A 26,283-nucleotide genomic window follows, 5' to 3' on the forward strand; every position below is an offset into this window, starting at 1 on the left:
TCCTCTTGCGGAATCGGCTGCGTTTTTTCCTGGGCTACCTTTCTTTCAGGGGGGTGTCGCCGGGGGTTTGTTACAAGGGATTGAAAAGGGGAAATGAGTCAACCGCTGAGCTATGGCAAGAATTCCCTCTCCCCTGCAAATCCAGCTTTGGGGCCTTTATGGTCCAACCTGGAGTTGGAGTGTCGGCAGCGTCCTCATTTAAACAAACAGAAAAGAGGGGGGGGGGGGATATGTTTTTTTGGCTTAATCTAAACCACCTGTTGAGGACTGCCAGACATCGGTGAGAGCCCCCCCCCCATTAAAGGAGTCTGGAAAGCTGAAACCTGGGGCTGGGTGTGCTGGTGGCACTCAGTTATTTCTTGGAAAGGCTGCAGCCATCCTTTTTAAGCGTGGGGGGAGCCCCGCCGTAGTTGCATGGGAAAGACAGGAGCTTGCCAGTGAATGAATGCTTTAAAAATAGTCCGGCTTACCCGGAAGGCATGTGGTTGGGACCGCTCATAGCAAGCCTTTGTCCCCCTTATGAAACCCAGATGCCCGGAGATTGGCTACGGTGTGTTGTTAGGATTGTATTCTCTTAAGGGAAGGAAACCAGTAAAACTCTCAGCTTGGCAAGCTGGTGAAAGATATAACCAGGGATGGAGAATGCAGACAAGTTTCTGGGATGGGGACAGCAGGGGGGGACCTGCCGAGTTTATAGAACGGGTTGCAGGGAAGAAACCTTGTATTCTAGACCAGGCATTTGCATCCAGGGGTCCGTGGGAACTCTGGAGGGGGAACACGACCTTTCCCCTCCTACCTGAACGGACTTGGGCCACAAGCTAGGGCACTGCAGAAGGAGGGGGGCAGCTTCTTCCCTCTTGCCCAGCAGTGGCTCCCTTGGGATTCTTCCTGAGGGGCAGGTCAGGGGAAAGGCTGGTGCTTTGTCCCCATTAAGCTTTAGCACTCGCCTTACCTGGAGAGGAAAGGATCGAGCCTCACTTTTCCTTCATTCATCCTGAGCCCTCCAAAGCCCATTTGGTCATCTCCGAAGGAGGGGAACTCTTCCTGTCCCAGCCTGATTTCAAGAGCTCAGATTGGTTTGGAGGAGAAAAGAAGGCAGAGATTTGGCCATCCCCCCGAACTCCAGCTTGGTGTAGTGGTTAAAAGAGGTAGACTCTTTTCTGGAGAACTGGGTTTGATTCCCCACTCCTCTCCAGGCAGTCTACTGGGTGACTTTGGGCCTGTCACAGTTCTCTTGGAACTCTCTCAGCTCCACCTGCCATGCAGGTTTTCTGTTTTGAGGGGGGGAAGGGAAGGCAATTGTAAGTTCCACTGAGACACATGAGGCCTGCTGGGTGACCTCTGGTCACAGTTCTCTTAGAGCTCTCTCAGCTCCACCTGCTTTTCAGGGTGTCCGTTGTGAGGCAAATGGGATTTTGGGCTGTATCAAACGGAGTATCATGTCCAGATCATGGGAGATGATGGTACCGCTTTACTCTGCTCTGGTTTGGCCTCACTTGGAGTCCTGTGTTCAGTTTTGGGCCCCCCAATTGAAGAGGGGTGTTGACAAACTGGAGCGTGTCCAGAGGAGGACAACAAAGATGGTGAGGGGTTTGGAGCTTGGTCTGTTTAGCCTGGAGAGGAGACAACTGAGAGGGGATTTGATAACCATCTTCAAGTATTTAAAAGGCTGCCATATAGAGGATGGAGCAGAATTGTTCTCTCTTGCCCCAAAGGGATGTACCAGAACCAATGGGATGAAATTAATTCAAAAGAAATTCCGTCTAAATATCAGGAAGAAGTTCCTGACAGTTAGAGCGGTTTCTCAGTGGAACAGGCTTCCTCGGGAGGTGGTGAGTTCTCCATCTTTGGAAATTTTTAAACAGAGGCTGGATAGCCATCTGACGGGGAGGCTGATTCTGTGAAGGATGAGTGATAGGATGTGAGTGTCCTGCATAGTGCAGGAGGTTGGACTAGATGACCCAGGAGGTCCCATCCAACTCTGTTATTCTATGATTCTAGGAAGGGAGGGCAGTTGTAAGCCCCTCTGAGACACATGAGGACTGTCACAGTCCTCTTGGAGCTCTCTCGGCTACACCTGCTTTTCAGGGTGTCTGATGTGAGGAGAGGAAGGGAAGGCAATTGTAAGACCCTCTGAGATACATGAGGCCTGCTGGGTGCCCTTGGGCCAGTCACAGTTCTGTTAGAGCTTTCCCAGCCCCACTTACCTCACAGGGGAAAGGGGCTCTTGATAAAAAGTGGGAGGGCCACAGTTTGGCCACCCCTGCTCTAAAGGAAAAGGCACTGGGGAAACCCGGACACTAGTCCTCAAAAGAGCACAACAGCCTGTACTCTACTCCTGCATTCAGGACTGTGACTATTTCTCCATCTGGTTCCTCTTACGCTGACTTTATTTTTTTTCCTCCCCACCTCTAACGGCATATTTTTTCTCAAAATTACTTCTTGATTAGACGAGAGCGGAATTGCTTCTTGTTGGAAAAGGCAAGCGGGATACTTGACCAGAGGGAGAGCTTCCGTAAGTAGCCCTGAAGCCCCTCAGGGAGCCTGGCCTGCTCCAGCACATTCATTTATATATCTAACTAATTAGTACAGAAAGGCCCCCAAAGCAGCTTCCAGTACCGCCGAATCTTAATAAAAACCCATTAAAAAGCTCTAAAGCATTATATTAAAAAAAAGAAAGAAAGAAAGGAGAAGATACTACAGAACCAGAACAAACAGTCTCAGACTCCGGATGAAAAGCACAGCAGATATTAATAAATAAACCTAGCCGAGCAGCAGGAAGCAAACTGATCCATCCAGCAGCCACATGGCCACGTTCACACAAGCTGAGAAAGGCTGCTGTAGAAGGAAGAAAAGGGCCGCCCTAAATCCCACAAAGAAAATGGGAGGGGGGGGGCAATTGGTGTTTGTAGGGAAAGAATATTTAAAATCTGTGTCACTCCCATGTGTTTCAAGTCAAGTTTCTTCAGTTTAACACTTACTGAAGGGAAGGTAACATTCTGCAGAGAATTTGAAATGACCTTGCCCAGAGGAAACTTGACTTGAAATGCATTGGGGTGTCACAAGTGTTAAAGGTTCTTTCATAGAATCATAGAGTTGGAAGGGGCCATACAGGCCATCTAGTCGAACCCCCTGCTCAACGCAGGATCAGCCCTAAGCATCCTAAAGCATCCAAGAAAAGTGTGTATCCAACCTTTGCTTGAAGACTGCCAGTGAGGGGGGGCTCACCACCTCCTTAGGCAGCCTATTCCACTGCTGAGCACCAGTGGTTTTTCTCAAAGGGGCCGTGGCTCAGTGGCAAAGTCTCTGCCCTGCATGCAGAACCTCCCGAGTTCAATCCCCAGCATCTCCAGTTAAAGGTGACAGGTGATGCGAAAGCTTGAAAACTTGGAGTGCCTCCACCAGCTAGAGTCAATGAGCTGACTGTGCTGGGCCGAGGGTCTGATTCGCTCTAAAGCAGCTTTGGGCATCCATGTGCAGCCGTCCCACTGAGAAATCTTTCCTGGCTTTTTTTATTCTTTCGGAAGCAGAAAGGATTGGGATCACCGTGGGGACGGTCCCAGAAAGGAGTATGGCCGACAGGACTGAAAGCTGCTGAAAGATCCCAGGAAAACAAACAGGAAAGCACTCCTCATCCCCTGAACCAGCTTGGTGTAGTGGTTAGGAATGCAGTCTTCTAATCTGGTGAGCCAGGTTCGATTCTGCACTCCCCACATGCAGCCAGCTGGGTGACCTTGGGATTGCTATGGCACTGAGAAAGCTATTCTGACCAAGCTGTAATATCAGGGCTCTCTCAGCCTCACCCACCTCACAGGGTGTCTGTTGAAGGGAGAGGAAAGGGAAAGCGAATGTAAGCCGCTTTGAGCCTCCTTCGGGTAGAGAAAAGCGGCATATAAGGACCAACTCTTCTTCTTCTTTAGTAATATCAGGGCTCTCTCAGCCTCCCCTCCCTCACAGGGTGTCTGTTGTGGGGAGAGGAAAGGGAAGCCGGTTTGAGACTCCTTTAAGTAGAGAAAAGCGGCATATAAGAACCAACTCTTCTTCTTCTTCTAACCCCCTGCCATTTTTCCAGTTGAGCCCATAAACCAAAATGAGAGGTACACGATGTATTGCTTTTGTACGAATGAAGAAAACCCAGTGTGTGTGGCGACAGCACAACTTTTTATACAATACGGGAAAAGCTTATCCAGCGCTTTAAAAGCACAATCACGGCACTGCGATGCTGCAGAACTGTGTAACTGTCGGAATGCCCCTGGAAATTCCAAATCCAAAGGGTCAAGCCTGCTTTGCACTTGTGACTTCTTCCTCGGAGGACTCCAGCGGTTATAGCAAACTCTTCCAGTTGAACCAATGAAGAGTCGAAGGGCATCTTTCAGCCCATCAAAGTTTTATTCAAGGTGTGAGCCGCCGTGGGCAGGCACCCTTCCTCAGAGACAATGTAGATCATAGAATCATAGAGTTGGAAGGGGCCGTACAGGCCATCTAGTCCAACCCCCTGCTCTACGCAGGATCAGCCCTAAGCATCCTAAAGCAAAATGTCACGAAATGAACGTAATCTGTTCGAATTTACAGGTAAAGCGAAAGTAAGTTTACATTCGGCCTAATGAAAACGGCTTACAAATTCCAGAGATAAATAGGGGAAACCAGCCATTTGGATTTGTTTGAGTTCACTTGGGATTGAATTGCACGGGAAATATTATGTGTACCATGCAGATGCCCACATTAAGGGAACAATGAGTGAATCTGTAACCAATGGCTAACGGCTGTGAGCTGAGTCCTTGCCCTTTTTTTCCTGTTTATCTCTGGAATTTGGGAACCGTTTTCATTATGCTGTATGTAAATTTCCTCCTCCACTTAGCCTGGAAGTATGAACTGCTCACTTCCATTCCCTGACATTGCACCTGAGGCAGTACGCGCGCACATGAGAGCTTGTATAACTTGAATAAAAGTGTGTCGGTCTTGAAGGTGCCACTGGAGGCAAAACTTGCTCTGCTGCTTCAGCCCAACACTCACTTGGATTCGTCTTCCAGTTGAGGCTGCCGAGGCCGATTCAGTTGCGGAAACAGGCCTGGGGCCAAATCCGTCCGGCGGCATTTGGGGGCCTTCCTGAAATCCATCTCATCGGAGCCTAGCACAGGGGAGCCGGATCGCGGTTGTTCCCTGCGAAGTGCTTTTGCGCAACTCTTAGCTGCTGTAGTAGAAACAATAATAATAAGACCAGCTCTGCCCCGTGGGCTTGCCGCCTAATTTGAACCAAAATAAAAACTTGGAAAACAGTTGAAGGGAGGAGAAAGCCAGCAGTCATTAGGCACCGGCTGGCTGAACGGAACGAGTCTTAAGGCGGTTCTTAGACAGAGGAAAGCGAATCAATTAAATGACTAATCGGCTGGCTGAAAGAGCCTGGAAGAAAGCGATGAGCCAGCGGCAGGGGACAGGAACGGCAGAGGGCTGAGAAAAGGCACAGGCAGGGGAAGAGGCTGGGAGAGGGGACAGGGCCAAGGGGCTTGAGCGGAAGGCAGAGGTGGTCTCCTGCTTACTGGCCTAGCCTTGGCTCTCTTCAGCAGAACTCTCCCTCTCGTTCCCATTATGCCTTTTTCCTTCTTGCCTACAACAGAGGAATTTTCTCAAAACTCTGGCCTAAGAAGAGAGGTCTGCAAAGGGCACATGGAGAAGGAGGGCTGGTTTATTGTACCCTGGTTTTCACTACCTGATGGGGTCCCAAAGCAGTTCGCGAACACCTTTCCCATCCTCTCCCCACAACAGACCCCAGGTGAGGCGGGTTGGGCTGTGATTGCTCTGAGAGAACTGCTCTGGGAGAGCAGCTGTAACAGGACTGTGACTGGCCCAGGGTCGCCCAGCTGGATGGCTGTAGAGGAGGAGGGAATCAAACTGGGTTCTCCACTATACCAAAAGTGAAGAAGTACAATTTTTCTTTTGCTTCCTAATGAGCCCTTAACCACTCTTAATTTCTGCTTCCTTCCTCCTGCACAAGGAGCTAAAGGGATAGCTGAGGAATAGGGGGGGTGTGTGTCCGTTTCCAGAATGTTGGTCATGGGAACGTGACCAGGTGAGATCTGTTCTCCCCCCAGCTGTCTTAGAGGGGTCCTCTGTCCAAACTTGTAGAGCCTGCTTTCTTCCCAGGAAACAGACTGAGAAGCAACTAAGGCCCTAAGCTTATGTGGCCAAATGTGATCTGTTTTATGAGAAACACAGAGGGCTAGCTTTGCAGGCTTCAGCCCCGGACGTTCAAGAAGAAGAGTTGGTTCTTAAACCCTGTAGGAGTCTCGAAGCAGCTGGCAATCACCTCTCCTTCCTCTCTCCGCAACAGACACCCATGTGAGGTAGGTGGGGCTGAGAGAGCGCTAACAGAACTGCTGTGTGAGAACAGCTCTAACAGGACTGTGACTAGCTCAAGGTCACCCTAGTGGCTGCACGTGGAGTAGGAGCAGGGGATCAAACCTGATTTTCCAGACTAAAAGATGCCACTCTCAACCACTACACCAAGCAGGCTCTCCAAGAGTTGTGATGGAGTTATGAATTGGGGAACGTCTCCTCTGCTTTGAACTTCTTGGATGGGCTTTGGGCAATGGGGTCTTAAAGCAGCTGACATCATTCCTCTCGCCTTTGTTTTATCCTCTCAACAACCCTGTGAGGTAGGCTAGGCTGCGTTAGCCCAACGCCACGCAGTAACTTCCATGGGCAGAGTGAGGTCTCCCAGATCCATTTTGGCTCTCTATCTTTGACCCAACGTGACAAGCATTGGGGTCACCGCGTGGAGTCTTTTCAATGGGACAACGTACGCAAAGTGCTTGGGATGCTTTAAAGAGCTACGCTGGTGCCAAGTGAATCTCCCTCATTTCTGCAAGTGTACCCGATGGTCGTCTTTCAGAACTGGAGGGCTAGGGAGCGAGATCTGCTCCGAATCCCTGGCTTCAGAGATGTCAGACTGGCCTCAGCCAGGGCCCTCCCTGGGGCGATCAGGACCTTGGGCAGTTCCGCAGGGCCTGCAAGACAGAGCCATCCCGCCAGGCCTCTGATTCAGGCCAGAAATAACATCTAGGACGGCTGGCCTCCTTGTTCAAAACACCAGCCAAATTCCTATCAGAATCTGAAAGTAGTCCCGTATCAACCCTCCCACCACAAGGAGGAGGCGGTTCTGGAATCACTTAAGGGATCTCTTACAGGTTTTAATGTTATCATGGTTTATTGAAACATAAGCCCCCTGGGGAAGGGTGGTCTGTAAATAAAATGGTGCTGCTGCTGTTGATGTTATACTCATTTGACTGCAGCGTAAATGAGCCATTGCGTGCATTATCGGTTCTAGGTACGCCTGAACTTTAGACGGTAAGAAGGTGACAATGGATGAAATACCTCCTTTCTTGCCTGTTGCAGTGGCATGTTTTCCCCTGAAATTGAGGGTCTTCCTTTTTAATCTACCCCTATCCACCGGGCCCGCAGCATAATCCTCAAACTGTCTCTCCCAGCCATGATATAAAATAACCCGCCTGGGAAAGGTGTCTTCCTTGCACAGGTAGCTTTACGGGAGAAGCACGTGAGACCTGGGTGTCGGAAGCGCGTTCAGCAGGTTCTTTTACACCCAGCGGCTATCAGCTGGCTGTTTCTTAACACCGGGCTCGATTTCTTCTGTGCTGCCTGCCAATTTGTTCTTAAGGGCTTGTGGGAGAAATAGAGGAGCCGGGATTTTATCTTTCAGGCAGGTGGAGCAGCATAAAACCGCCCTCTCCCTTTGGCTGCCCGAAGTCATGGCAAGCAAGGAGAAGGGGCCGCTGAAAGTTCCAGAGCGTTCTGTCCCATTTGCCCCCAGAAGCTCAGAATTTCCCCTCTCCCCACCCCGTGCACAATGTAGGGGTGCAGTCTAATTGCATGGCTCCTTTGGCCCATGCAAAGAACAAGAAGCACAACCCATTGCCTGGCTTTTATTGGGGTTGACGCAAAACACTGGAAGCTTTTGAGCGTGTCAGGACTCTTCAGGCTAGATGGAGACTTCTGTTGAGTTCAGAAGCTTGCATTATTGTTTATTTATCGTATGGCTTGTGTGTTGCATAGTCAGGAGGTCCTGGCTGCCAGGCGAGAGGCATTCGAAGGTATTCCTTGGAGGCTGCCCTTCCAAGAGCTAGCCTGTGTTGCTTCCGAGATCTGATCGCATAGGCTGGCTTGCATGCTTTGTGTCTTTTTTTGTGGGCCCTGTGTCGGTCGCCAGGGTCAATGGGGCCAGCCCTCCCTTGCTGTTCCACCTGCATCCCTCCCGGAGCTGCCTGCTTGCAGAATCCTGGCTCTGAAACCCCTCGAGGGAGGTGGATACAAGGCCTGGCCTTGGCATCATATCCAGGACACGGAAAGGCTGTCTTTGCTTTGAGTCTCAAAGATTCAGCTGGTTTGCATCATTTTTCTTACTGTTTCTGCACACATAAAACAGTTTTTTTTTCATGATCCTGGGATGAGGCAAGGTTGATGTAAGCCCCTCTGAGACACATGAGGTCTGCTGCGGTGACCTTGGACCAGTCTCAGTTCTCTCAGAGCTCTCTCAGCCCCACCTACCTCACAGGGTGCCTGTTGTGGGAGAGGAAGGGTAAACGATTGTAAGCCCCTCTGTGACACATGAGGCTTTCTGGGTGACTTTTGGCCAATCCCAGTTCTCTCAGAGCTCTCTCAGCCCTACCTACCTCACAGGGTGCCTGTTGTAGGGAGAGGAAGGCAAGGCAATTGTAAGATGCTTTGGGACTTCTTTGGGCAGTAAAAAGTAGGATACACAAAAGCCAGTTCCTCTTCTGGCTTATGGAGGGTCTCATTTGAAGAAGTCTTTTTAACAGGCAGTCCATGTTGCAAGCGGAGGCATTCAACCATTTTTTTAAAAGAAAAGAGCAGTACTTTGGAGCTCTTAATTGGGAAAGCAAGGGGCCTACGGGGACAGGAGCTGGCTTCCTTCACAGTGGGCCTCTCCTCTGACAGGGCTGCGTGCTGCAGCATCCAAGCCGACTTAGGAATTGATCACCCCCCAAGACTGCCGTCTCTTGCGCTCTCCGACTCCCCTGCACGTCAGGGGACGGCCCGCTCATGAGGGCTCTGCCGGCTGACTGCCCAGGAGGGCACCGCGGGCTGCCAGACTGGTCGCGTTGATGAGGCTGGCCACTGTCAGTGGGAGCGGAAGCCAAGCGCAGAGAGCATGAAGGAAGGAAGAGACAGAGAGCGAGGATATTTTTGCTTTAGAATAATTTTATCTTAATTTGATGCAAGTCAACCGTCGACTCTGGTTCTCGGCTGCCTTGGTTTTTCGAGCAAGGACGCGCCGTGCCTGTGTTCAGAATGTGGAGCAGTAGGGTTTGTCCTTGAATGGGAAATGGGTGGTTTTTTTGAAACCAGCAACAGGCGTGCTCATATGCTTATCTACTGGTCTGATTTATGTCCTAAGTCGAAGGCAGTCAACAAACGGAGTACACAGAATGCAGCAAGTAAACACCAAATGAATCTGTGCAGGTGCAGCAAACTGTTTAATGAGGGAACCTCCTCACAGGAGTGTGCCAGTTTCCAACAGAATAGCAAACAAGTCCGGGTTAAATTCCCTTGTTTCTGTAAACTTCATCAGTATATAATGTAACAAATCAATGGACAAAATGAGACACAATGGCAAAAGCTCTTGGTTCTCTCATTTTGTCCATTGATTGTTACATTCTACACTGGTGAAGTTTACAGAACAGCAGTAATTCACCTGGACTTGTTTGTTATTCTGTTGGAAATTGGCACGCTCCCGTGAGGAGGTTCCCTTATTAAACGGTTTATTCAGCCTTCACGAATTCATTTGGCGTTTTATATCCTGCCTTTCTCTCCCATGGGGTCCTAAAGCGGTTTATGACCCCATGGAAGGCAGGATATCATGCTGGCTCTCTTCCATCTATCTTGGAGGTAGATTAGGCTGAGAGTGTGTAGGCCTAAACCAGAGGTGGCCAAACTGCAGCTCTTCAGATGTCCATGGACAACAGTTCCCGTAAGCCACCACAATGGCAGCGGCTCATGGGAATTGTAGTCCATGGACATCTGGAGAGCCACAGTCCCAGCCACCCCACCTCAGGCCACCCAGAGAGCTTCCATGGCAGACTGAGAATCATAGAATCGAAAGGGTCCTCCAGGGGAGGGTCATCTAGTCCAGCCTCCTACAGAATGCAGGAAATTCACAGCCACTTGCCCACCCACAGAGACCCCAATTCCATGCCCAGATGTATTCAAACCAGGGTCTGCCAGTTCCTAGTCCCAACACTTCATCCGTTCTGTTAGGCTAGTTCTCTTTTCATTTATTTTTATCCCAGCCTTCCTTCAAAGAGTTCAGGGCCGGGGACATCAGCTCTCTTCCGGCTCTCAATACCGCCCTGCGAGGGAGGTCAGGCTGGAAGAGAGTGAGTGGGCCATGTTTACTTGGTGAACTCCCATGGCAGAGTGGAGATTCCAGTCTGGGCCTCAGGAAGCGCTATATCGATCACGCTGGCTTCAGCTTATACATCAGTTTTAGCCTCTGTGACACGAGACAGTCTGCAGAGAGCGGAAAATAATTCTTAGCCAAGATGACATGGCTTCTGGTCAGTAGAGTTCTTAACTCTTGGCTTATGGATGGGTTCTTGTGTCGGGGCCATAGTCTTGGTGCCCAGCAATGTTTCTTTGTAATGATAGGATGGAAATGGGCCCAATCCTGACACTTAACAATTTGTTATGGATTTAGTCCCCCTGCCACCAGACGTCATCTGTATGCTTTCTGTCCTAAATTATTCTAGTGGCCAGCATTTACGTGCAACGAGAGGGTCAGCTGGAATGGACCGCTGTGGGCTTAATGCTCTGCCATAAAGCGGGGGGCGGGGGGGGGGCTCCTTGCATGTAGAAAACAAAGAGTTCAGGCTTCCTTTCGCCCCGCTATGGAAGATTTTAGAGTATGTGGGGAGAATCCTGTTTTACAGCTTGCTTAGGGAGTGTTGCTTTTTAAAAACTGTAACCTCCTCCTCCTCCTCGTGCTGCAGTGGCCCAGTCTCGGAGGAGCTGTCCACAACATTGCTTGGGCACTAATCCACTAGTCTGCCTGTTCAATTTGCTGTAGAAAGGCTGTAGCATTTCCCCTCTGGGAGAAGCCTTAGCAGAAATCGAATCGTCCCCGTTAATCTATCTCAAAGGAGCTGGCTACAGATACTACCTCCAGCCGCGGCCGGATAATAACACCGGCCAGTCTGTTATCGACCCATGTGTCTAGAACTGCCGTTCTCAAACTTTGACCTTTGAGAAACCCCTGAAATATCCCTCAGGATAGGAACCCCGGAAGTGTTCCTTCCAGCAGGCCACGCCTCCCTGCCACTCCTTCAGAAGTCACAAAAGTACAAAGTAATGGAAGTCAACAGAAGTGACATCACCCAGGCACTCCCACAGGATGTGATATCATGCTCTGTCATTCCTACCCCACCCCTCCAATGCCAGAAATGGCTCCCTGGACTACTCTGCTGGGCCAGGAACAGGACCAGGGCAGGCATCTGCTGCTCAATCACCCCTCCCTCCCCGCAGTTAAGTTAAGATGCTAGGACTTACCTCTCTGGACTCCAGTCACTGCTGCGTGCAACAAAACGAGCCCCAGCCAGCAAGGATTCGAATGACCTTGCATTCTACTTTTGTAGCATTCCCCTCTCCTTTCCACCCCCTCCCGGCCCAACGTTGGCCTAATTTGGAGGGGAGGTCAACATAACCAAATATAGTCATATTACCCGATTGATTTTTTTTTTAATTCAAAAAATATATTAAAAGTTAATTAACCCCCACCCAATCGGGAAGCCCTTCTGGGGCTGTCAAGAAACCCCGGGGTCTCCCAAAACACCTGCCGAGAAAGCCTGGTCTAAAAGTACGCTGGACTTGTGCGGAATAAAAAGAATGAATAAGACTCTGAAACAACAAACAAAAAAGGCTCCTTAGTGCTGCGACCTGCTTTCCGTAAAATCATCCTAGACCCTCATGCTTGAGAGATGGGGGCCTGTAGTGGTTGGAGGAGCCCTATTAGGATCTCGGAGACCCAGGCTTGAATCTTTACTCAGCCGTCGGAGCCGGCTGAGCAATTTGGGGGCCAGGCACACACTTGCAGCCTAACATGGCCTTCATGGAGTTTTTGCAAGAATCGAATGGAGGAGAGGAGAAAGACCTTTGGGTCCACGTTGAACTGGCAGGTGGGGTATAAAGGAAGCAAGCAGATAAATAAGTTGGGTCTTTGTTTCGACCTCGCAGTCACCCTCAAAAAGGGGAAGGCCAACGTTCACCTTGGATGTTTGTTCCAGTTTGGGAGCTCAAGTCCCCCAAGACGTTTCAGGGGATTGCGTGTCCGTTTGATCGACGGGCGAGGAGGGAGTCTCCCATTTCATGGCACTTTGTCTAGTTAGCAGCCCTATGTTTTGTTTGACTTTACTCTTGGGGAAGTGGCAAGTCTCAGGCAGTGCCTCCCAGGCTTTGTCGAGGCAGCCTCAAAACAGCCAGCGGTAGCGAAAGAGGAAAATTGTCGCCAGGCGAGAGCACCTGGCAGCCGGTGCTTTTGCAGCATTCTGCAAACCCTTGGGCCAGCCGATGTGGGCATCGCTTTTGGCTTCTGCATCTTGATTCTGCGATCTGCCTTCCTCTCTGCGACTCGGCGCCTGTTACCAAATACCTGGGCCCATGAATCAGCCAGCCTCTGAGAAACGATGCCGGCAGGGCTTGGATTATGGAAACAAAAAACAGTTTCCCCTCCCTCTCTCCAAATGCCAGAACTTGAGGGTCTCCTGTGAAGCTGCTGGGCATTAGATTCAGGACGGACAGACAGAAGTCATTCTGTGCACAGTGAGCGGACCTTGCTGCCAGAGGGTGTAGTGATGCCCACAAGTCTTAGCTTTAAAAATGGATTAGAGAGATTCACGGAGGAGAGATCTTAGCCATGGTGACTAAAGGGAATCTCTGCCTACATTCAGAGGCAAACCCCTGAATACATTCTCAGGCACAGCAACCTCGGGCATCGTGAGAAGGGGAGGGGACACGCAAATCAGGTCCTTCATAAATCTTTATTCTCTTGGTTGTTTTATACAGTTCTATTCCTTAATCTGCTTAAAGGGTTTCTCCTCTGTTCAGAATTATTGCCTTCCCCTCTGTTTGCGAGTGGTTATTGGGTTATAACTTGAAAGTATTTGCAGTCGTAATTATTGTGCGGCAAACAAATTTTATTGTATTTTTAACTCGGCTAGATAGCCGTAATAAGTTGACTCTGAATGTGCGTGTCATCCTTTCTATCACTGAGATCTATGGGAATTGAGAAGCTGGCTTTCGGTGTACCAGCTAGAGCAGGGGTAGTCAAACTGTGGCCCTCCAGTTGTCCATGGACTACAATTCCCAGGAGCCCCTGCCAGCGAATGCTGGCAGGGGCTCCTGGGAATTGCAGTCCATGGACATCTGGAGGGCCACAGTTTGACTACCCCTGAGCTAGAGCCAGTGTGGTGTTGTGGTTAAGAGCGGCAGCTTCTCAACTGGAGAACTGGGTTCAATCCTCCACTCGTCCTCCACTTGCAGCCAGCTGGGTGACCTTGGGCCAGGCACAGCTCTCTCAGCCTCACCTGCCTCCCTGGGTCTCTGTTGTGGGGAGAGGAAGGGGAAGAGACTTGTAAGCCGCTTTGGGACGCCTTCAGGCAGTGGAAAGCAGGGTATTAAAAAAGCAGCTCTTCTTACTCTTCTGGAATGGGGCAGTGGGGCAAGCGGAAGGTCGATGTCAAAGGGTATAGCCGCAGGTGCTGATAAGCTCAGGTATCTTCTGATGAGCCCCGTGGCATAGAGGGAAGAATGCAAGTTCAGCCGTGGAAGCCTGCCGAGGGACCACATGCTAGTTGAGCACTCTCACCCTGAACTACCTGGGAGGGTTGTTGGGAGGAGAAAACGGGGGCAGGGAAAGCCATGAGTGCTACTTTGAACTCCTTGACAGAAGGGCAAAAATGTAGTGTATATATGTAGTAATTGCAAATGGCTTTTTTGAGGTGGAGGAGGGGGCGTTCCTTTGCTTGAAAAAGCGTGCGGCTGTAGTCCTTCGGTTGTTGCTTCCGGCTTTTGCGTGCTTATCGCAGTAAAGCTACTACAACAGGTGAAAGACCCATCAGCCGTAATTAAAGCAGAGGGGGAAAGTCTCAAGCTAGCGATGGCGAAATGGTTTATTCCGATGTTCAAAACAATTTCAGAGTGTTCAAAACAATTTCCAAAATGGATTCCCAGGTATGGGCCGTTTTCAATAATCTTCATCAGTGATGTTCTCAATATATTGTTAATAACTCAGTCGTCTCTAATTGTATTTTTATGGGTGGTGAAATTATAGAAAATGACTTTGTCTCTGATAATGTCTTGGTTTATGTAGTTCAGTCCCTGCTGTAGAGTAATTACACATTGTGATGTTTATATTAGAAGAAGAAGAAGAAGAAGAAGAACAGTTGTTTCTTGTCTTTTCTCTACCTGAAGGAGTCTCAAAGCAGCTTACAGTCACCTTCCCTTTCCCCACAACAGACACCCTGTGAGGGAGGTGAGGCTGAGAGAGTTGGTCCCTACAAATTTGGAGATTATGTGACCCATTTGGGACAGAACTTGAGACTTTTTTTCTCTGCTTATTGCGGTAAACCTGGCATCGAATCTGAGGGCACGGACTGCTCTCATGCATCATCGTTGGGTTCAACAAGCATTTCCTGGGAAGATCTGGACGTGACAGGATACTCCCTGCATTCCCCTTCTTTGCTCGCCTGTGGCTTCTTGCCTGTGCAGATCCCGCGACTCCACCCATCCTCTTTGCAAGGGTCAAAAGGGAGTGCTGGGGAACTAGAGCGCAGGGCACGAACAGAACTCAGCATCTCTCTGGCCACGATCCCCGGTCATTGCTAGCCATAGTTTCCTGTCGCTTCTCTGACAATGAGCACAGACCTGAATGGGATGTTAGCTCCCCTCTGAGCGTTCTGTGTACCCTGACCTGGATGGCCCAGGCTGGCTGGCTCCCATCTGATCTCGGAAGGGTCTGTCCTGGTTAGACCTTGGATGGAGACCACAAGGGAGCCCAGGGTTGCTATGGAGAGGTAGGCGATAGCCTTGAACATCTCTTGCCTTGACAACTCTATGGGGTGCTTGTAAGTCGGCTGCAACCCAACGGCATGTTCCACCGCCCCGCGGTCTGTGTAGCTGGTGGGTGTTGGGATTTATTCCCCGGAATAGTCCCTGGGAGATCCTTGGGAAGAGCCTCTACCCTGGAGCAACACCTTCCCCTGATCTGTCCCACCGAATTGCCAGGCCACCTTTGCATGATTCTCTCTCCCTCCTTTCCTCCCGGTTTCAGGTGCCGGATGTGTTCCCTGACCTTCTACTCCAAATCCGAAATGCAGATCCACTCCAAGTCCCACACGGAGGCCAAGCCCCACAAGTGCCCCCACTGCTCCAAGAGCTTCGCCAACAGTTCCTACCTGGCCCAGCACCTCCGCATCCACTCGGGGGCCAAGCCCTACACCTGCAGCTACTGCCAGAAGGCGTTCCGACAGCTCTCCCACCTACAGCAGCACACACGGTAAGGGCCAAGGAGGTGAGGGGCCGGCCGGGGAAGGAAGACCGACCACAAACGCATGCCTGCTGGCATCTCGGCTTGGGGGGAGACCGCTTGGGGCAGCTCTGCCCATTTGCCGCCGGTGGTGGTCTCCCTTAGAGCGCGTGGCGGGTCAGGGCTCCCTCCCTCCCTCCCCCATTGTGTGCTTGCGGGATCCCCCTTTTGACGGGCAGGTGCAAGGTCAGGGACACCGCCCCCAAGAAGCCGAAGGGCTGTCTAGCTGTCGCAGGCAGGGGTCGCAGGCACCCCCCCCCCCGCTTGCCCTAAACTTCCTAGTGCAGCCTCCTTCCCTGGTCCTCTGGCCCTAGGTTCCACCCCCCCTACACACACACTTCTGCCACTGCTCCACCTCCTCTCTCTGGCCCCCCTGGTCTAGCTGGGCCTTGACCTTTCCCTCCCTTCTGGGGAAGCTCACGGCAAAGAGGCCCGACCCGGCATCCCCAGACAGCATGGTGCCGCTCATCATGTTGTCGTTGCCGGCCAGCCGGCGGTCGTGTCCAACTGCTGCCCCTCCTCCTCCTCCTCCTCCTCCTCCTCCTCCTCCTCTTCGGCAGGATCCACTCCAAGCTCCACACGGCGATTGTCAAGCCGCACAAGTGCCCTCACTGCTCCAAGAGCTTCGCCAACACGTCCTACCTGGCCCAGCACCTCCGCATCCACTCGGGGGTCAAACCCTACACGTGCCGTTACTGCCAGAAGGCGTTCCGCCAGCTCTCCCACCTGCAGCAGCACACACGGTAAGGGCCAAGGAGGCTGGGGGCCCAGCCTGGCCCCCCGTGCCGTCAGCATGCACCTTTTTGGAGCACGCGCCCCAAGCATGCAGGGGGGAGGGCGGGCAGGGAAGGTGGCCGGCCGTGGCGGGCCGGAAAGAGGTGGCCCACCGGAGAAGACGGAGTAGGGGCTGCAGAGGAGACACCGACCGTGCCCGGGCTGAGGTGGGCATTTTGTGGCCTCAGGAACCCTTATCATCCCCTTCCCTGGGGGGGCCACAGAAAGAGAGAGAGAAAGAGGCAGGCAGGCCTGGGCCACGGGGATCCCACTCAACAGGGAAGCCGAGGGGTGTCTGGAAGTGGAATATGCAGAAGCTCCCCATTGGCATTGCAGGGGCGGGGAGGGTAGAAAGGCACGTGGCACTTCCTTGAGCAGCTTCATCCCGGTCCTCGAACGGGAGGGCAGGAGGCTCTTGGGGCACCAAGAGGGAAGGGATAAAGCAGGTGAGCTGTGGAAAGCATCCTTTTTGGCCTTATTGTGGAGGGCCATGTAAAACCACCCATCTAGCTTGGCTCAGGAACAGATCTGCCCCAACCAGTCCTCTCCCCTGGCAGTGTTCCGGTTGGCTGTGGCCCTCCAGAGCTTCCCTCTTGCTCGTGAGCTGCTGATCCTGCCCCCTGCCTCTTTTCCACCCAGCACCCTTTCCCTCTTAGCGAACCCAACTAAGCAGGAGGAAGGGAGCCGTGGGAGGGGGGGGGGAGACCCGAGGGGCTCCTCAAGGTGAGGCTAGGCCGGTGGAGGGTCGGATCTCTCCCGCTTGTCGGTCTCGGGGAGCTTTCGCGGCTTCGCGTCTGGGAGCGGGCTCCGGTGCCGGTTTCTTTCCTCCTTGTAATCCTCGCTCTGGCGCTCTTTTTAAATTTTTCCCGCGGCAGGATCCATACCGGAGACCGGCCCTACAAATGCGCTCACCCGGGGTGTGAGAAGGCTTTCACGCAGCTCTCCAATCTGCAGGTAAGAGTGCTCCCCGCTGCCCCCACTGGGAAGGGAGGATGACGCATATGCGCCCCTGAATCCCTGAAGCAATAGCTGGAGAGAGCATCATTGCCCCACTGAGGGTGGGGGGGACACTTGCTCGAGGGCGAGAGACAGACGGAGCGTAGCATCACTGCCATTGCTGAGCCCTGATAGGCCCTAGAGGTGGTTCCTTTGGGCTGTGGAACCAGAAGTGCAGAAAAGAAGTCCGGCAGGGCATGATCGTGGGGCAGAACCCAGGGCGACGGGCAGAGAGGTTCCTTTGCACCAGGAGAAGCCGCCTAAGACATCGAAGCGTCCCTGCGGTGTTTCCTGCAGGATCAGAAATGAAACCTTCGCTCGTGGTCATTAGGCCGTTGTCGTTAGCCTTGCGCGTTTACAATCGACAAAGGTTTGATGGGCGTCGTGCCGCAAATAAAACGGCAATCTCATTCCACCACTTTGCGGCGAAGTTCCATCAGGCTCTTTGCTTTCAGGGAGCCCTTGAAGGCTTTAAAACTCACGTCGCTCTTAAGGAACGCGCCGGAACACTCCTGTGTGGGTGTTTTCCATTATTGCAGTGGAGTTTGGCCCGGTGTTTATTTTCACGCTCAGTCCTAAGAGAGGCAGTTCAGGGCATCTCTGCACAATTTAGGGGACCGACGCTCAGCACGCGCATGAAACGTGCCACGGGGTCAGAGCAGTTGTGCCCGTTGCGCCCGGCATCACGAAGGAGAAGCATTGCTTTCAATATATGTCTGTGTGTTGATTCAGCACGTGATGAAGATGTAGAAAAGGCTGCAAAAGCAACGCGGGCTGTTACAGCGTTTTGAGTTTTCGCTCGAGTGTTTTGAAGAAAGAAAGAAATTGCAGGGCGGGTGTTTTCCCCGCATCCTGTTGCTCAGATCCATTTGAGATACAACGTTTTGCTACTAGCAGAAAACTGGGGAAGGGTTGGGAGAACGGAAAGAAAAATAGCCAGAAGGTGACGAGAAATGGGTAGGAGGAGAGCTGCAGGAAGTGGGGACTGAACGAAGGCCCATGAGTTCAGAGAGGGTTTGGTCAGAGCGCTTATCATAGGAGTGTACAGCTAATGGAACAGTGGTGGTGGTGGGGGGGGAGAAAACAAGGGCAGGGCCCCCTAGAATTCCCGAGAAAGGCAGGAATATAAAATAACAGCCCACTGGAATTGTAATGCATATACTGAAGGGAAATGATAGTGCCTTATGGACTAGATACACACGTGTAGAAAATGATCAGGTCTTTTTGTGATAGAACAGGTAATCCAAAATCCATGTAACATGTACAGTGGAATATCCATGTGAAGGGCCCTGCTGGATTAGACCGGTGGTCTCCAATTTTTCTCAATTTTTTTACCATTGAGAGCCCCCTGAAACATTCTCCAGGCTTCAAGAAACCCCAGAAGTGCTGCAGTCATGTAAAATATGGTTGGGAAGCAGAGCTGAGGACATGCGCACCTGGGGCCCCTCCCCTTCCTACCCCCTCCAGGCCATTTTGGGGGAAGGGTGAGTTGATATGATCATATATGGTCATGTCACCCGATGAATGTTTAATGCAATTAAAAATGCATTTACAAATGAATTAACTCCCACCCATTGAGGAAACCCTTCCAGGGCTGTCAAGAAACCCCAGGATTTCACGAAACCCTGGCTGAGAGAAAGCATGGTGTGCCTAGTCCAACATCCTGCCCCATGCCGTGTCCGACTGGTTCCTCTGGAGGGCCAACAACAGGGCAAAGAAGCCGAGGCTTTCCCTATAAGAACATAAAAATAGCCCTGCAGTATCAGACCAGTGGCCCATCTAGTTCAGCATCTTGTCTCACACGGTGGCCATGCAAGAGTATAAGAAGGACGGTCTAATAATTAAACCAAACAGAGAGAAAAAGACCTATCCAATGGCAATGCAATAAATAAAATCATAAAAGAAAGAAAAGTGTCCTATTTTTGTAGTTTTCCTTGTTTCTTTATTCTGTAGGACTTCTGTCAAAACGGAATCGAGGTAATATCCGTTTTCAGTGAGATTCTTTCATCAGTGACAGGTCCTCTGAGTCTTCAATATTTTTATCAATTTTATAGGTATCAAGAATTTAAACCTTATATATAATAATAATAATAATAATAATAATAATAATAATAATAATAATAATAATATCATACTGGCCACAGGCTCAAATAGGTGTAAGGATACTGGTCTGTATTGACACGTTCCCCTGGAGGACCAGTAAGAGGGCATAGGGGCCGAGGCCTCCCCTTGCTAAGAGCATAAGAAGAGCCCTGCTGGATCAAACCAGTGAGGGCCCGTCTAGTCCAGCATCCTGCCTCACACAGCCAGTTCCTCTGGTGGGCCAACAACAGGGCTTAGAGGCCAAGGCCTTCCCCTATTGTTGGCTCCTGCCACTGGGATTCAGAGATGACAGCCTCTGAACGCAGAGGTCTTCCCCAGTCACTGTGGCTAGTAGCCACCGATTGAACTATCCTCCTTGAATCTACCCAGCCCCCCTTTTAAAGTTTTCTGTTTCCATGACCATCACTGAATCCTCTGGCGGAAAATTGCACATTTTAATCACTGTGCGTATAAAGAAGTATTTCCTTTTGCCCATCCATAATCCGTGACATATTATTCATAATTAATACCGATGTCTGCTTTGGGATATGCAGGATAATATGAGATCCCAGGTTAAACAAAATGCTTTCGTTATCTTCCTGGTACCGTCTTTGGCTCAAGCGAAGGCTAGCCGACTGCGTCCGTACCGTTGCTCATAGTAACAGGAGCCACAGAAGTCATAACAATCCTCGTAATGATCTCCTGGATGCGAAGGGGGAAAGCAACATTGACGGCATTCAGTTGCAAAGGATCTAACGGGCCACAGACCCAGTCCTGGAATCAACATCTGGCACGCATAACATGCACAGAGCACCGCAGCAGAAACCTTCCTCTTGCAGCCCTTGAACCAGCGACATAGGAGGTTGCTAACCAAGACCACTAGTGCTGGGGGTCATGCGTAGCTGCCGCCACATCCTTCTCTGAGAGGAGCCTGGAGCAGAGCAAGGGGAACCCACCTCTTGTTTACACGGCTTCACCATGCATGATCTTTTGTGTGCCTTTCTCGCCACAGATGAGAAATTCTATAAATGGATCCGTGACCCGGCCCCTTAATTAAAATCATCCTGCCGTCACTGCCGTGGCGAGAAGCATGAGACATACGGCCAGGGAGCGCCTTGAAACTTCAGTGTGTTAAGTCAGTGCCACGCTGAGAATCCCAAATGTCTGGGAGGGCTTTTGCAAGAGGGAATAGTTTCTGGTTTTCAAATGCCGGAGGAGTCATACCAGGGAGAATGCCTGGAGGCCTAGCAGTAGATCTGACTTCTGTGAACACCTCTTCTCTCTCTCTCTCTCTCTCTCTCTCTCTCTCTCTCTCCCCTCTCCCCTCTCCGATTCCTGCAGTCACACAGAAGACAACACAACAAAGACAAACCATTCAAGTGCCACAACTGCCACCGCGCATACACAGACGCTGCCTCCCTGGAGGTTCATCTGGCCACCCACACAGTGAAACACGCCAAAATCTACAACTGCTCTATGTGCAATCGGGCCTATACCTCGGTAAGGAGGGCCTTGGGCTGGAGGAGGAGGAGGAGGAAAAGGAGGGGACTGCAGCTGACCTGGACTGAAGCCACCGCGGGAGAGATGATTCTTGCCAGGTCTCCCGCCTGAGGTTTATTTGTCTGACTCTGATTTTCTTTCCTCTCCCTCTCTTCTGCTGCAGGAGACGTACCTGATGAAGCACATGCGGAAACACAACATCCCCGACCCCCAGCAGCAGGTGGCCCAGGTGCAGGCGCAGGTGCAAGCGCAGGTGCAAGCTCAAACGCAGGCGTCACAGCAGCCACAGCAGCAGCAGCCACAGCAGCAGCACTTCCAGCCGCAGGGTGGCGGGGCGGCAGGGGGGGGCCCGTCAGGGGACAACCCTCCCAACCCCCCGCCCCAGTGTTCCTTTGACCTTTCCCCTTACAAGACTTCCGAGCACCACAAGGACATCTGCCTCACAGTTAGCACCAGCGCCATCCAAGTCGAACACCTGTCTAGCTCCTAGAGACCTTGGCAGAAGGGAGTGGAAAACTCGCGGCGCCCGTTCAGGGCGCTCCAGGGCGCATTTCTCGTGTGACGGCCTCTTCTACCGCACCGGCCTCAGTCCCTCTTCTGTCACAGATTCCCTCTCGGGGGGGAGGGGAAACGGGGTGGGTTAGATCTGTCCAATGGCCGCCCCCCCCCTCTCGGTGGTGACCCCGAAGGCCCCCCAGGGGCCCCGGGGCGAGTCTCGAACGTGGGAAGGGAGCTCCCTTTTTTTGTCGGGGAGGGGTCCTTTCCTTCGGCCAAGCGTCTTTGGTTTGTCAAAGGAAGGCCTCCCCCCATTTCTGTCTCCTTTTTTTAAGGTGAAAGCGCCCCCGTCTCCCTTCTGGTACCTGATGAGGAGCGAGGGGTGGCTAACGGACGGGAGGGACTTCAACTTTGGCTGGCTGCTGAGTACCGAGGGCACACAGCAGGGAGACTCCTGAAGGGTGTCGAGTGGAGAAAGTTGGCTCTTTTTTCTCTCTCTTTCTCTCTTTTTTTTTTAAAAAAAAAGAACCCCCCCATCCCTTCTTCACGAGGGGGAGGAGGACTGACCGCTCAAAGGCCACGGCACCAGATGTATCCGTTGCACAGAACCGCGGGGGACGAAGGAACGGAGGGATATTGTTGGGGCTGCAGATCTGCCTGGACTCGCGTGGCCTTCTCTGCCGTGGTGGAGGGCTGTGTTGGGTCTTCCGCCCGTCACCTCGCCCCAGCCACCTCGGAAAGGACTCGGAGGGGAGAGGGAGAGTGCGGCTCTCGCATCCCCTCCCCCTTTCTTTTCAGCTTCCACACTATCCCAACATGGCAAAGTCCAAACCAAAAAAAAAAAAAAGCAGCCAGTGGTAACGAGTGCCAAAACGAACGTATTCCCTCCCCCCTTTCTCTGCTAGAGAGAAGGGCGGAAGCAGTGGTCCTCCCATCTTCCGCCAGATGCCGCAGGTCGCTGCCCCCTCCCCACCCACCCACCCCGGCAGCTGAAAGGAGATTGTTCCGTGGGGCCAGCGGGAAAGGGGGCTGTAGAGCTGCTCCTCTCGTCTCGCGGCGTGGATGTCCAGTCGCTTCCTCTGCTTTCCACATTGCCAAGGCAGACGGGACTCGCGGCGGTCCCCCCGGAAAACAGGAGCCCAGGGAATCCTCCGGGAGGCGGACGCCGGCGGAAAGCGGGCAGCGGAAGTGATCTCTCCCGCCCTGTGCAGAGACCAAGGACAAGAGGAGGGAATATTATAACGAAAAGACTTGAGCCCTCCACCCCCACTGAATTGACATATATCTATAGATATATAAATATATATAGATATCTATTCACACCCTTCCCCTTCCTAGCCTGCTCTCTTCCTTGCTGGAACTGTTTCTGTGTTTATAAAACGCATTATCTTTGAACCTTTTTTTTAAAAAAAATATTCAATCCTTCGGTTTTTTTTTAAACCCTTCCCCCGTTTTCATCAAGTTACGTCCCTTGATATATATATATATATATTATTATTATTTTTGCTCTCTGCCCCTCCCTCACCTCTGTTTTTAATATCGTGGTTCCCCACGCCATCATTTCAACATTCTGCATCTCGCTTGGACGACAGAGGGCAGAAAACGAGGACAGGAAACGAAATCTAATTGAGTTTTAAAGCAAGTAAAAGAAATGAAGACCCTTAGCGGGCGTGCAAATGCCAGGAGGGAGGGGGAGGGGTGTCTAATATTGGCGCATCCGAATAAATGGGTTCCGACACGTCCATGTTTTGTTTTTCCCCCCGTGTGAATGCTCTTTGGCAGAAGCTGTTTTGCGCTCAAGGCAAGAAGGGTGGGGATCGCATGCTCTTTTCCACTCCCCATCCACCGAGTCAGCCCCATGGGGGCCCGTGGTCCTGTGCGCATTTGCGCTGGTAGCCCCGGTTCTGAAAACAGCTGGTGCGCAAAGACAAAGTTCCACAACCATCTGGTGGTCGCTGAGCCCTGGTGCCCCCAGCAGCCCCACTGAAACGAAAACGGATAAACGCTCGGATCATTCAGAATTGTAGTTTGACTCTGTGCGTGTGTGAATTTTGAGCGTGCTTGTGTGCGTCAGGCATCAGGGTGAATATTGCAAAGCTGCTCACTGCTTCAGAGGTGGGTTTGCAGGTGTCCGCCGAAACCCCCACACTTCCATGCCTCTTCAGGTGAGAACGTGTTCGACATCCTTGATGTGAGAGTTTGGGAGTGGTAGGAATTACCCGGCCCTCTTTCTTTTCAAAGTGGAACGGTTGGGAAGGACTTTTCAGGATTTTGCAAGTCCAGTAGTTATGTGGAAAGGATCATTCGCCATTTGGCGTATGACTCACTCCTTTCCAGCTCCTCCCTTGGTTGGGCGTGTCTGACAGCAGATGCTTGGGGTCGGGAGGACTGACCATGCTGCTGATCCAGAAAGGCAAGTCTCCTTCATCTGAGCATGGTGCACTGCAGTGGTGGCCAAACTGGCTCTCCAGATGTTGGCAGGGGCTCATGGTACTTGTATTCCATGGACATCTGGAAAAGCAACAGTTTGTCCATCCTTGTGTCGTGGTTAAGAGCAGCGCTATCCTATGCACTGTGAGGCTTTTGAGGCTTTCTCAGTAACGGTGAGTTTGTCCCTTGCAGACACGCCCTTGGTCTTGTGTGAGGGTTGTCCTGTGGCTGAGAATGTTGTGCAGCAAACATCGAGGTAGCGAGATCTTTAACCTCGGGTAGTCAAACTGCGGCCCTCCAGATGTCCATGGACTACAATTCCCAGGAGCCTCCTGCCAGCGAACGCTGGCAGGGGGCTCCTGGGAATTGTAGCCCATGGACATCTGGAGGGCCGCAGTTTGACTACCCCTGTTTAACCTGGTGCAGCCTCCTTTTTACATTACCTGGTGCAGCCTCCTTTTTACATTAAGAGGTTGGTGGGCCCAAATATGGAAGCCTGACCAGGAGTTGCAAGTCCCACCTGCCTCACATGGCTGTCAAAATGTGTCAGCCGCTGTTGGACCCCATCAGATATGAACCGTGTAGATCAGGGGTAGTCAAACTGCAGCCCTCCAGTTATCCATCACTGAAGCATCTTCTTCAGTAATATCAGGGCTCTCTCAGCCTCACCCACCTCACAGGGGGTCTGTTGTGGGGAGAGGAAAGGGACGGTGATTGGAAGCCATTTTGAGACTCCTTCGGGTAGAGAAAAGCGGCATATAAGAACCCACTCTTCTTCATATACATATATATAAAGTAATGAAATTTAGTATTTTAAAAGTCCCAGTGCAATATTAAGGTTGGAAATTTAAAATATTCCCTTTTCTCCTCCCACACCCATGAAAAGCAACAAAAAAGGTAAGAAGATTTTCACACACAGGCAAACCATCTACACCAGGGGTAGTCAAACTGCGGCCCTCCAGATGTCCATGGACTACAATTCCCAGGAGCCCCCTGCCAGCAAATGCATTTTTCCTTGGTGGCCCCTTGCTCCTTAATCCTAAATCCTTTAACAATCCTGCTACATAAATCTATCTCTGAGCTGTGCCAGACAGAGAAATTTGAGGAAAGTGGGTTGTGAGGTCTGGAGGTAAGGAAACATTTCTTTACGAGGGGTATGAACTGCAGCTCCCCAAATAACACTATTGGGGTAGCTAACGAAAGCACACCGCATCCAGAAATGCCAAACTTTTCGTTTGGGGGATTTTAGCATGTTCCTGGATATTTCCCCCCTCCACCTTTGGAGAAAAAGAAGTATGCCAGTGGAATTTAGGTTGCTGCATATTAAGCAGATAATTTCTCGTTTGCTCATATGTTTTGAGATCACGTCACTTCTGCAGGGGTAACTTTCCATTACAGACCTTTTTTTATTGCATTTCATGGGTGTGGGAGGAGAAAAGGGAATATTTTAAATCTCCATCTCCAACCTTAATATTGCATTGGGACTTTTAAAATACTAAATTTAATTACTTTATATATATGTATATGAAGAAGAAGTGTGGGTTCTTATATGCTGCTTTTCTCCACCCGAAGGAGTCTCAAAATGGCTTCCAATCACCTTCCCTTTCCTCTCCCCACAATAGACCCCCTGTGAGGTGGGTGAGGCTGAGAGAGCCCTGCTATTACTGAAGAAGAAGAGTTGGTTCTTATGTGCTGCTTTTCTCTACCCGAAGGAGTCTCAAAGCAGCTTACATTTGCCTTGCCTTCCCTCTCCCCACAAGAGACACTCTGTGAGGGAGGTGGGGCTGGGAGAGCCCTGATTTTACTGTTCTGTGTGAATTTTCTTGAACACGTGAACCCGGTTAGTGAAACATCTGCTCATTCAGTGATATCTGCATTTTTTTTTATTGGTGCCAAAATCCTGCCCTTAGATTCTTTTTTTTTTGCAGAGAGTGAGAAGTCCTACCAGGCCAAATTTTGTCTACTTTTAGTGACCATGCATGACAACCAAATTTGGGGCGACAATGGGCTGTTTGCGGCTCACTTGGATTCTTTTTATCTTGAGCATTGTGCATCTTCCACCACCACCACCCCCCCCTCTGGGCGTGGTCTGTTCAGGAATATGACGGACTTCTTCCCACACTGTCCTAAGGAGTGCTCTGTTTTGGGTCCTTGGTTCTTTGCCTAAGCCATCCAAGAAAAGCGTCATTTATTCGGTGTATACATTATGAAAACCAGCGTAATCCTGCAGTTTTACTGTGTTAAACGTTTGTCCGGGATTTGTGAATTGACACGAGTGGCAAAGAGCCCTGCTGAGGCCCTCCTTTGTCATCCCATTTTTCAAACCCTTCGGATTATTCGTTTTCCGGCCTCTGTATTTTGCAGCATCTCTTGGCAGCTGTGGGAGGTGAAACCTC

At 51.2% G+C, this 26,283-nt stretch overlaps 1 protein-coding gene across 7 annotated transcripts in view; it reads left to right on the forward strand.

The window, feature by feature from the left end:
* ZNF384 (zinc finger protein 384) overlaps window positions 1–23,195 on the forward strand; it is a 34,387-nt gene extending 11,192 nt beyond the window's left edge. For 5 of the 7 annotated variants that reach the window (XM_077345796.1, XM_077345789.1, XM_077345793.1 and 2 more), the window contains 5 exons: window positions 15,356–15,580; window positions 16,171–16,353; window positions 17,260–17,338; window positions 20,804–20,962; window positions 21,126–23,195. In XM_077345796.1, the coding sequence (XP_077201911.1) occupies window positions 15,356–15,580; window positions 16,171–16,353; window positions 17,260–17,338; window positions 20,804–20,962; window positions 21,126–21,452 (973 nt within the window). In that variant the 3' untranslated portion in view covers window positions 21,453–23,195. The remainder of the gene's footprint in view (window positions 1–15,355; window positions 15,581–16,170; window positions 16,354–17,259; window positions 17,339–20,803; window positions 20,963–21,125) is intronic. The other 2 variants (XM_077345790.1, XM_077345791.1) reach the window with 2 other exon arrangements.
* The last annotated feature ends 3,088 nt before the right edge of the window (window positions 23,196–26,283 follow it).

This window comes from Paroedura picta, chromosome 7, assembly GCF_049243985.1.
Source record: "Paroedura picta isolate Pp20150507F chromosome 7, Ppicta_v3.0, whole genome shotgun sequence".
Taxonomy (NCBI): Eukaryota; Metazoa; Chordata; class Lepidosauria; order Squamata; family Gekkonidae; genus Paroedura; species Paroedura picta.